We start from the raw sequence: 12,377 nt of genomic DNA on the forward strand, positions 1-12,377 counted from the left end.
GATAGAAGGAGAAAGTGACTACCACAAAAAAAGAGGTAGGCCGAGAATAAAAAGAATAAAGCAAATAAAAGAGATGGGGAAAAAACCTAAACTAAATGAAAAAATTGACAACAGACAGAAAAGAAAGAAAAAATAGTAGATATAAAGAAAGAAAAAACACTTTACCTGAAATGGAATGATTGGGAGTAAGAAAAATAAAGAAAGAACGATAAAGGTAGAATGATTATATTTCCGGAGTAAAGTAAAAATAGAAAAACAAGAAAAGTAATGGAAGAAGAAATTGCCTACAACGAGAAGAAGAGGTAGTTCGAGGATTAAATACATAAAGCAAATAAAAAAATAAGAATTGAATAAAAGAGATACCTTAGATCAAATTAGAATATTTGTAGGTGAAAATAAACAATTGAAGAATATGAGATTACAAGAAGAATAACACTGTGTAACCATTAGTTGAATAATTGAGGGTTATGAAAAATTGGCCTTCAATGTCATAGCTGAGATTGGCCATTATGACGCTTAGCATTGTTTTCTAACTGTCTTTGTAAGCTTACTAAAATGTTTTCTTATTATTTTTATTAATATATATATTATTCCATACACTTTTATTATTTTATTAGATTTATATTGTATTTTTTAGTATCGTGAAGAAATTGCTGGGAAACTTGAAGAAGACATGAAATTATTTAATACACTAAAAGCTGAAAATACTCAATTGACCATTCAACTCGATGAAGAAAAACGTAAATCCGAAGATATTCTTTTCAGATTAGAAGAAACGGTTATTTCTAAAGACGATTTAGAGGTTAGAATTTTAATTTTGCAATGGATTTTATAACTTTATTTCTAAATCCGGCTCTGCAGAGGAGTAATTCCTATATCAGGGCTAAACAAGAAATCTCTTCCACAATCCTACCATAAAAAAAACAACCAACCTCTCTCTCTCTCACACACACACATACCTTATTTTTATTTCAGACGAAAGATAAAGACAGTTTAATGAAAATTAACGAACTGGAAAAACAACTATTATGCGAAAAACAGAAAATCGATAACATGGAAACAGATGCCAATAAATTATTCGAAGCCGAAGAAAATTTGATAAAATATAAAGAGGAAATAGATTTTCTAAAGGAGCAACTGCAACAATCCAGGAGTCAACAAATCATTTTGGAAGGAGATCATGCTAGTACAGCAGGTACGGTCATTTATAAAGGTTGTCCCATTAAAAAATAAGAATGTATATTTCCACTTCTCTAGAATACTGTAACCGGACTAGTTATTCTGAAAAATATTTAATAATTAGTGAAAAACCGATTAAATAACAGTTAAATGAAAACATATGAGATGTAGGTAGGTAGGAGACAAAAAAATAATTATTTGAATCAATAACTGGAAGGCTTCTTCTATCTGCATTGTTGTGACCTTCTCAATGTGAAAACATTTCCTTGTTGGCAATTTTTTTATTTTTCCAATAGACCCAGAACTCACATGGTACTAAATCTGTTGATTAATCAGGATATGGAAGACTTTTAGCCAGCAAAAACACGTGAATAAAAACGTTGGCCCATTTTTCATGTTTCTTTCTTCTCTAAATTCTTAAATACTGAATTTCTTGTTTGAACTAACAAGTTTGTTTACTTTCTATACATTTTCATCTGTTTTTCATCTGAACAACGTCCAGATCTTTTCTCCTTCTTAAATGACCTTATCCACTTTATACTATTTGTAAACAGTCTTCAAAGTTATTTGACACTTTTGTTCTTCAATTCGATACTATAATTATGTTTCATGCCTCAAAATAGTCATTATGAACAGAATTTCATTGAAGAGACTCCAGTAGCAGACTGACAAGCCGGAAACTAATTCAAATATATCAATACTTGTCTCAGTATATGAGAATATAAGACATAGTAGTTCAAATATATCAGCATAAGTAATTGCTGCTCTAAAATGCCATACAAACCGCAGATTTGCTCAAATAGTGTCATAAGTCAAAACTTCAAAAAACTAATCCCAAATAATGTCATGTAAATAGCTACTATTGCAGTAACTTAGCAAATTTTCGAATTATCATCTGATAAGTGAAGTTTTTATGATTCTATTTGAGTGGAGGTGCGAAATGGTTTCATTTACATGTCATAGGCTTCTAGCGAGTCTATAAAGTCCTTAGTCATTGAAGCCCTTCTTCTAAGGATAACCCATAGTTGATTTGTTTCCACAGAACCATTGCAGACTTTCTGTATACTTTTTTTTGTTTGTAAATTTATACTGTTTAATTCATTTTAACAGGGGTAGTTCAGTAGGGTTGTTTATCGAAAGGCAATAAACAATATTTTTTATCTCATCATTTTTCTGATATTTTTATAATTGTTCTACTAATTTTCACTAAATAGCATTTCCTTGCTGTCCTTTCCGAAACCAACAAACTTTTTTTTTACTTGGTGTACATTTAATTCTCTATCGAAAGTCTATTTTTTATGCCATTTTCCTCTTCTGAAATTTCTGTTTTTTTTTTTTCTTTTCTTTCTGTTACTGTAACAATTCCATTATCTATATTTGTATTATTTTATCCTCTTGATACTTCTATTAATTTTAACACAGATAGTATGATTTTTTTTCTTTTATTTCCTCATCACTCCCACCTTCTAAAATGTCTTTTCTTCTTTTCATCTAGTAATTTCAATTTAAAATCACTATCTTCACTCTTCTATTGCTTGTCTTCTTCACGTCTTCATTTCTTCTTTCTGTATTCTTGTTTATATGTTTATTTATGTTTATGCTTCTTCTATAAATTTCCTCTCTATATCCTTGATCTACTTCTCATATTTTCTTGTTCATTTCTTTTAATATTATATGTTGTAATGTCATTTATTTGTCTGATTATGTCACTCCCACCTTCTAAAATGTCTTTTTCTTCTTCTTTTCATCTAGTAATTTCCGTTTAATCCACAGTAATCACTCTTCTAATGCCTGTCTTCTTCATGTTTTCATTTCTTCTTTTTGTATTCTTGTTTATATATGTTTATACTTCTTATATAAATTTTCTCTCTATATCTTTAATTTCTTTCTTATATTTTCTTGTCGATTTCCTCTATTTTAATTAATATTATTATGTTGAATATTGCCATGTCATTTATTTGTTCTAATTGTGCCATTTCCACCTTGTATAAATTTTCTTTTCTTTTTCTCTAGATCTAGTAATTTATATTTGATGACACAGTCACTTTTCTAGTATCTGTTTTATGTTTTCATTCCTTTCTTCTATAAACTTGTTCGTGCTTTTATTTACAATTCCTGAGGTACAGGTTAATAAAACTTTTGTTAAAAACATATTTAGTTTCATCTTATTCTAATAAACAAGTGTAGTAGTGCTTAAAAAACAATGTAAATTCGTATATTAGCCTCACAAACAAATAATGTGGGGTAGTTATTTATAATATAATAATATATTTTATTTATTTTCAGTACTGATTAAATCTTTACAAGATGAAATTGATCACTGCAAAGCGGATTTAAATGAAAAGAATGAATTAGTTAATGTACTTAACCAAGAAATTTCAAGAACAACAGCAGATTTTAAAAAACAGTTGGAAGAAAACCTGAGTAGATATAGCGAGCTAGAAAAAATATATAATGAAAGGGAAAAGGATGTAAACGCATTAAAACAAGAAAAAGAAATTATCAACAAACAACTAGAAGAAAAATCGACGAACTTAGCAAACTTGATTAACGAAAAATTTACTGCGGAGTCTAATTTGGAAAGAGAAATGGAAAGACTGAAAATGGAACTGAGTGCAAAAATTTTCGATTTAGAAAACATCCAAGACGTTCTAAAAACAAAAGAATCCAATTCATCGGATATCGAACAAGAATTAATTTCACTTCGTCAACTTTTGAAAGAAAAAGAAACCGAAAATGAAAAGCTAAATCAACAGATTACCATAAATAATGAAAATTTGGAAAAATTAACCTCCAAAGAGGAAAACTATGTCCAACTTCAAACTGAACATGAACTACTCGTTAAAGAATTAGATAAATTGAAATTAGAAGCAGAAATTTTACAATCGAAAGATACAGAAATTGTCAAGCTCAACGATACTATAAAAAGTCGAGAAGAAGATTGTCAAATGTATAAAGAAAAATTAAATTTGTTAAAAGTAGAATTAGAAACGTCCAATTGTAATTTGGATAATCTGAAAAAACAACTAGAAGAAAATTTAAAATCAAAAGAAATAGAATTGGAAGGTTACAGAGGTAAACTTAAAGAAAAAGAAGATAAACTAGATGAAGAAACAGCAGCTTATAACGAACTAAATAAAAATTACGAAAACGTAAAAGTGGAATTACAAAGTACGAAAGATAAAAGCAAACAAGCGATTGATGATCTAGATATGAAATTAAAAAATTTAGAATCCACCGTAACTGAAAAAAATAATCAAATTGAAGATTTATCCAATAAAATCGAAGAAAAAGATACTATTATATTATCTTCGCAAAAAGAACTACAAATTATGAAAATTGATTTGGAATCAGTATCTAGTAACTTGAAACAATACCAAACAAATCTAGGTGATGTGGAATCGACTTTGAAAAAAGAAAGAGATGAAATTAAAGAAAATTTAAAAGAAAAAGTTAAGGAACTAGAAGATGTCAAAAACGAATTTATTAATAATATCAAAGAACGCGACTTGAAAATCGAAAATCTCTCACTTGAATTGGATAATAAATTAAAAAGTATCGAAACTTTAGAAAAAAATATAGAAAATGTTAAAGAAGAAAATAAAAAAATTGTAGAAGTAAAGGTTAGTGAATTTAAATTAGAAGAAGAAAAATTACTTTCACAAATATTAGAAAAAGATACACAACTTAATATTTATTTAAATAAAAGCGACGAACTATCAGAAACAATTTACAAATTAAATAACGATATTGAAAATTTAAATAAAATTAATAAAGAAAATACAAACATAATCGAACGATTTCAAATCTCAGTACAAGAAAAAGAAAATCTATGTAAAGAATTAGATAATAAAATAAATATAATGACAGAAAAAGAAATTAAAAACGACGAATTAATAAAATCTTTACAAACTGATATAATTAATAAAAATAAAGATATAGAAACTATATTGACAGATAAACAACAAACTGATAATGATTTAAAGAAAGAAAACGACGATTTAAAAAATCAAATCACACTTCAAAAAGAAGAAATCGAAAAATTAATAACAGAAACTAATAATAACGTCACTAAAATATCTGAAGAATTAACCGAAGCTAATAACAGAATCGCTAATAAAACAAAAGAATTAACCGAAGCTAATAATAAAATCGCTAATAAAACAGAAGAATTAACCGAAGCTAATAACAAAATCGCTAAAATAACAGAAGAATTAAACGAAGCTAATAACAAAATCGCTAAAATAACAGAAGAATTAAACGAAGCTAATAACAAAATCGCTAAAATAACTGAAGAATTAAACGAAGCTAATAACAGAATCGCTAATAAAACAGAAGAATTAACCGAAGCTAATAAAATGGTCGCTAAAAAAGCCGAAGAAAATGACAACTTAAATAAAAGAAACGAAGAACTAGAAACAAAAATAGAAGAAATACGAATTGAAAGTGAGAATAAGTTAAAGAGAGTACTAGAAGAACACGACGAATTCGAAATTCAAGTATCGGATTTATTAACAAAAATTGAAAATAAAGATAAAGAAATATCGGAATTGAAAGAGAGAATAAATAAATTGGAAGATGTCGGTAAGGAAGTGTCTTCTTATAAAGAAACACAACTTCAACTTACGAATAAGTTAGAAGATTTGAATAAAGTTAAAAGTGAAAGTGAAGCCGTAAAAGAAGAAATTTCGGAATGTAATAAACTTATCGAAAAACTATCTACAGAAAACGAGAAATTGAATCGAGATTTACAAACTGCTAAGGAAGTTACTGATCGTATAAAAGAAAAAGAAATCGAGCACGAAACTTATAAAACTCGTAGTGAAGAAACTATTGTTAATCTAGAAAAAATTGTAGAAGAACTTCGAGTTAAGAACGAAGATTTGATTAAATATAAAATAGAATGCGAATCTCAGACGACGCAGAGTGAAAAATCTGGAAAAGAAATTGAAAATCTGAAGGATATTTTGAATAAAAAATCGATTCAAGTGGAAAAATTGCAGAAGAGTTTGGACGCCATTAATGAAGTTGCTGCGACAAAAGATCTACAGTTACAGAAATTAATTACGGAAATAAAGATGTTGAAAGATAATGTTGTTAAGGTAAGTCAATAGTTTTTGGACACCCTTGTATATTTTAGTGAGTAGTCTAAAGTTTTAATAAATTCTTTTTGTTTATTATTAAATTCGATTTATCAATAACATTAATCTTGCTGCTGTTGGCGGGCATCACACAGTCATAAACGAAACTAAATCATATTTCTAGGTTGTACCGAATGGTTCAACGGGTGATGTCCAACAATTGATGGAAGACAAATTATTCGCCGAAAATCAAGTTAATTTCTTAAATTCAATCATAGCTGACATGCAGAAGAAAAGCGAAGAACAGAAAGCTAGGATAGAGATTTTAGAAATGGGTTACAGTTCGTCTGCTGTAGATGAACTAACTTCGTAAGTTTAATTTTATCAATCACTCCTTTTCGATCTTCATTACATTATTTTTGTCTCATGAATCTCTAATCACTTTTTCCGGTGTTCCAGTTTTTCTAATACCCTCCTACTGGGTCTTTGAAATTATGCTAATGTGTCTTTCCTATCTCTATGTGTACCAAACATATTCCTTGCCCACTTCTAACTCCAATTTTTTCTGGTCTAGACTCTTCTTTTGACATTTTTCCATTACACCATTGCTTTCGTTCCTTTTCCAAGTCTTTAGTCTCCTTTTGTCACAGTTAGGCTAAATACTTAAGGTTGTCTTTCCACATATTGTAAATAACTAATTTTCTTACTGACCTCAATGGTAGGGGCCAAGCTAAAAGCTACAGATCCAATGTAACCAAAGGGGAGCCAAACTGGAATATATCAAAACTAATGTTACATTCTCTAACCTAGAGACTCTTCTTCTGCAATTTTCTCACTGTCATTGTTTCTTCTTCAAACTTTCATCTAATTCTTTGACTCTGCTCTAAATATTTAAGGCTTTCTCTTCATCTGCTGAAAATAATTAATTTTCTTGTCTATCTCAATGGCAGAGGCAAAACTATATTCATGCGAAACCAATGTAACCTAGACTTCGCTTCAAAATGTTTCTTGCCTATCTCAATAGCAAGACCAAACTGTAATAATGCAAAACCAATGTGGCTTTCTCTGATCTAAACTCTTGTTTTGACATTTTTGTTTTTCTTAGTGGCTTTTCTGTAATCATTCTTCTTATTCTTCGTCTTCTGCCACTGTTATTCTGAATATTTAAGAATATCTTCTTTAGATATGTTATGAATAACCAAATTTCTCTTGCCTATTGTAATAGAAGGAACCAAATTGGAAAATTGCAAAACTAATGTAACATTCTCTGACCTAGAGACTCTTCTTCTGAAATTGTCACTACATCAATGCTTCTTCTCCTTCAAACTTTCATCTAATTCTTTGTCTCCGTCTGTCACCTTTGTTCTAATTATTTAAGGCTTTCTCTCCATTTGCTGAAAATAATTGATTTTTTTGTCTATCTCAATGGCAAAGGCAAAACTATAATCTTGCAGAACCAATGTAACTAGACTCCGCTCCAAAGTTTTTCTTGCCCATCTCAACAGCAAGAACAAACTGTAATACCGCAGAACCAATGTAGCTTTCTCTGATCTAGACTCTTGTTTTGTTTTGCTTAATGGCTTCTCTTTAATCATTCTTTTAATTTTTTCTATTCTGTCATTATTATTATCTTACTTTATGGAATAATTCTTTGATTTTTTGTTTTCTCCTATCACTGCATATATTGAAATATTTAATGCTGAACCAATTTTTTGTCGCATATTTTAATAATGCTGTTTGTTCTGTAGGCTAGGTTTCAAAATGGATTCAAAGCAAGTACCTCCTAGAATGTATTGCGATATATGTGAAGAATTTGATCTTCACGAAACGGAAGATTGTCCCACTCAAGGTGAAGATGAACCACCTATTAATCAAGCTGACAAAGAAACTAAAATTAAACCGCCACCACGGGACTATTGTGATTTATGTGAAGGTATGTCGAAAATAAATTTACTTTTAAAGACTTTCAAGTTTTTATTCACTTTTGTTAACTTAATTATTAAGTTAGGATAACTCATTCCTCTTGAACTCTGAAAACTGATCAGTATTGTTAATCATAATAAATTCTTTCCATTAAACTAAATCAATTCCATTATTTAATACTATTATTTATTAAAAGATTCAAATATAAAAAATTCTTTTCATACAATTTTAATATTACGGAATTAAATTTGCAGCAGTAAAAATTATCAAAACTAGGACTTAATAGATAGTAGCTTAAACATCCAATTCGAACGAATTTTGTTAAAGAATTTGTTGCCAAATAATTAATTAAAAAGTATGAACTTCAGTGCACATATGCCTATTGATAGATCTGTCATGGCTCATTTAAAACTACCAAAAGCTGATGTCCTTGAAAACGCTAATCGGGCACTTTGGTTTGAACTTTTCAACACCACTAGGTAAACTTTGAGGCTTGCCCCTGTGTTTGAACCCCACAAGCGTGAATGCTGGGCACTTATTGATAATTTGGTCTGCACTTTCTCCCTCCTCTAAGTACCAGTGACATTTTGATAGTTTGTGATACCTATAGAGATGGTTAAACAATCAGTCACCAATGGTATTTTGCACATTTCTTATAGAAACAGTTGATTGGTAAAATAGGAGGAAGACTCATTTTTGTGTCCTTTAGCTTGCTTGCAAAGTGTTTCCAATTATCTCCTTCTTGCAAGCAGACTTCTTAATGATGTGATAGCTTCACTTTTGGCTGCACCAAGAATAGATTCTGGGCCCACTGGTGGTGTTTGGTAAGCAATCATCTTCTTCATTGCCCTCTTTTTAGATTTGTTAAGGGATACATTTTTGAATATGTAAATTAGATTAATAAGAAAACTATGTAATTTGCATTTTCTGGTAAAATACTTTTATTTTCTAGAATTTGGACATTCGACTGAAAATTGTACAGAAGATCAAGAATTTTAATGTAAATTGAACCAATAGGAAAATCAATTATTAAAAATTTGTAGATATGGAATTATATTGTTGATGCGAAATATAATTATTCTGTTAAATTTGGTTTTTTTTCCTTCTATCAATGGTAGTTTTACCTGCAGATTGAATAGGCTGTTGCCTAAAGCAGCAAATTTTGAGAAGCAGCAAATATCTTACCTTATATATATCTTATCTTATATATATAAGATAATATATATATAATATATATAATATAATATATATATAATATCTTATCAAAAATTACCAAGAACTAATTTTGTAACAGAAGAGACCTAATATCAGATGATTTAAAAACATAAACATATATAAAAAGTCTAAGAAATAAGAAATTTACTTAAACATTTCTTCATGAACAATTGATAAACGCTGAGAGAAGCTTTTCTTGCTAGGCAGAGATTTTTTATTGATGTTAAATTGTGAATGTAATAAAAAATACATACCAATGTTACTCATTATGTAAGCTTTATTAGGATCTTATACAAAGCATTATATCTCAAGTTAATTAATTCAAATTTTATTTATAAAAAATAAAATTTAAATAATTGTAAACGAGATATCAAATTTCAGAGGTCAATAAAGAAAATAAAAGATTGATAGCCCAGAGGCGGCAAATCTGTAAATCAGCCATTGACTCATACAAAATAAAAAATATTTTTAATATTACATTTATGACCCCTCTCATATATTTAAATATAACTAAAGACAGCTAAAGCTTGGTTTAAGCAACCAAAAGTAAAATAAATTAACAGTAAACTAAACTTTCTTGCTGGTAATTTTTTGATTAATGGAGTTAATTGAGGATGATTTACTAATGAAAAAATGAATAGAAATTACGGAGATCGGCCCAATAACCAAAGAATAAGAATGTTTTAAATAAAACCACCAACAAAGATGGACCTGACGTATTCTGTGCTCATATCCTCTCAAAATTAAGTAATTAAACTATGAAGTTAAAAGTTGGAGAACTTAATTTTAATTTATTGTTAATTTTCTGCAAGAACTACAAGGACAGTTTCAGGATTTTTCAACAAATTATTAAAATTGTTAGTATATCTAATATCAATTATTTTAATTCTATAACCTCTGATTAATAGTAAAAAATGTATTAAAAGTTTTTTTAATTAATAACATTTACTACTTATGCAGTCTTTATATTCGTTTACATTCAAATTTCCAAACAAGACATTTAATCAAAATTATAAATTCAAAACATTGAATTTCTTTTAAAACTTTATTCACACCCTTCTTCTAATATATGCTGTTGAAACAAACTACTAAAATCATAGATAAACTATTTGCAATTGTAAGTAATATAGCGACCTTTACAAACAGTATTATTTAATAAGTTTTGCTGAACTAGGTATACGAATCCACACTATTTAGTAGTGATTGGAGTTATTCTTTAACAATATCACAAAAGTAGTATTAGAACCTGAATAAAATACCCAATTTTTAAAATAATGATGTTACTGTTCAATCTATTAGTAAAGTCCACTTCTTCCGCCAGAGCTCTTTAACTCATAATCATATCACAGGGTTATGTTCTTTGAGGTTATCTATCCATCCTCAAACTTAACATAGAATATCAGTAATTTTGTTCATGTGGAATGTAAATGCGCATATAATTTCTAGTACATTCGAAACAAAGGTACTTCTTCTACAATTTTGTCAAGATACAACCCTTTAAATGATGATTAAAATCATTTTCTCAAATACTCAATAAATTTTTTATTTGTTTGTATTTTGGTTTGTCACCACGTACCCTATCCCAAACGAATACATGGTAGTTTTGGAAGGTAAGTGTTTTTATGCCACATTTTTAAAAAATTAATTACTTAGACTTTATATGCAAATTATGTTTGTAATACTTCGATATATCACTATTTTCGATTTATTTAAACTCTTGAGAATATTTCACTGTGATCATTAGATTTTTGAAATAGAAGCAAATTAATAGAGAACTTCAAGAAATTCTTATTCAAAATAGTTTGGCATGAAATGTAAGGTTTATATATCCCTTATTAGAAAAAAAATGTGTGGAAAATTGTCATAATGTACATAATTCTAGATCACCTTGTAATTTAGTGCAAAGTGTTATAAATTAGTCACAAATATCAGTCATAGTTGATTCCTGTTCCTACCACTGAAGAATTTTGTCTTTTATATTTAGTGTTGTGATACAAAAAACGAGCTACATCTATTAATAAAAAGTATGTATTTGCATTGATTGAAAAACTAAACAAAATAAGGACTAAGCATAAATGGAACGTCTAAACAATTTTTGCCGTGTCCGAAATATAAAAAACCGTGCTTCGGTGTTCTCAACTTATGAAAAAACACCAAACCCGGCCAGTACATTGATTTCAATATAACCATTTCCTCATTCTGTGTAATATGAATCATCCAACAACCTTCTGGAATATCGATGTCTATAGGATCCAAAAAATCAGTGGCGTAGTTATAATCATCTTTAGTTAATAGATTCGTATTTTGTTTTCTAGTAGGAACGCGGAAATGTAGAAAAGAATTCCATTCTCTGGCTTCTATAGTTGGTAATCCTTCGAAACTTAAGTTGTTAACTACCACTCCATCTGGTGATCTGAATATACCACCTCTCGGTATAATACTCGCATTATCCATTATTAAATACACCGTAGAAGATAATCTGTCTTCTTCTTTGAGCTTTCTTATTTCCGGTTGTTTTCTTTTACCACTGATCAATGTTTCATCTTTTTCTATCAGAATGTCTATAATTATGGAAGGATCACCTTGGAACTTTGTCGTGCATAAAGGCGTTAACATTAGACCGTTTTGGGTCGGTTTGGGTAACAAACCCCAGTTGATACAGTTTCTACTATAATAGAAAATTTTTCCATACAAAATATCTTTTTGATATCCATAAGCGATGTAATAATCTTTTTCAGCACCAAATATCTTACCCCAAAAATAAACGTGTTTAAAATGATTTTCGTTTTGTAAAATTCTCAGGGAATTGTGAAGTATTATACTTTCTTCTGTGCTTATTACGTGACCGAAATAACCAGATGCATCTAAACTGTATAAAATATCGTCGAGATTCATTGTAAAATGTCACTTTGACATGAAGGGAAACCGAAAATCACAGAATACACAATCGAATAGTACATGATCTGATACTTACAAGTA

The 12,377-nt window shown here is 28.9% G+C and overlaps 2 protein-coding genes across 16 annotated transcripts in view; one reads left to right on the forward strand and one right to left on the reverse strand.

Annotated features, from left to right (window-relative positions):
• LOC130899290 (CAP-Gly domain-containing linker protein 2) overlaps positions 1–9,271 on the forward strand; it is a 67,534-nt gene extending 58,263 nt beyond the window's left edge. For 14 of the 15 annotated variants that reach the window (XM_057809119.1, XM_057809108.1, XM_057809114.1 and 11 more), the window contains 5 exons: positions 638–802; positions 976–1,195; positions 3,466–6,281; positions 6,445–6,629; positions 8,009–9,271. In XM_057809119.1, coding sequence (XP_057665102.1) covers positions 638–802; positions 976–1,195; positions 3,466–6,281; positions 6,445–6,629; positions 8,009–8,273 — 3,651 coding nt within the window. In that variant the 3' untranslated portion in view covers positions 8,274–9,271. The remainder of the gene's footprint in view (positions 1–637; positions 803–975; positions 1,196–3,465; positions 6,282–6,444; positions 6,630–8,008) is intronic. The other variant, XM_057809110.1, reaches the window with a different exon arrangement.
• A 2,137-nt stretch (positions 9,272–11,408) lies between these two features.
• On the reverse strand, positions 11,409–12,348 carry LOC130899293 (radial spoke head protein 9 homolog). Its single transcript, XM_057809127.1, has one exon. It carries the CDS (start codon positions 12,291–12,293, stop codon positions 11,448–11,450), a length of 846 nt encoding a protein of 281 aa, XP_057665110.1. The 5' UTR covers positions 12,294–12,348; the 3' UTR covers positions 11,409–11,447.
• Between the last annotated feature and the right edge of the window lie 29 nt (positions 12,349–12,377).

This window comes from Diorhabda carinulata, chromosome 11 (assembly GCF_026250575.1).
Source record: "Diorhabda carinulata isolate Delta chromosome 11, icDioCari1.1, whole genome shotgun sequence".
Taxonomy (NCBI): domain Eukaryota; kingdom Metazoa; phylum Arthropoda; class Insecta; order Coleoptera; family Chrysomelidae; genus Diorhabda; species Diorhabda carinulata.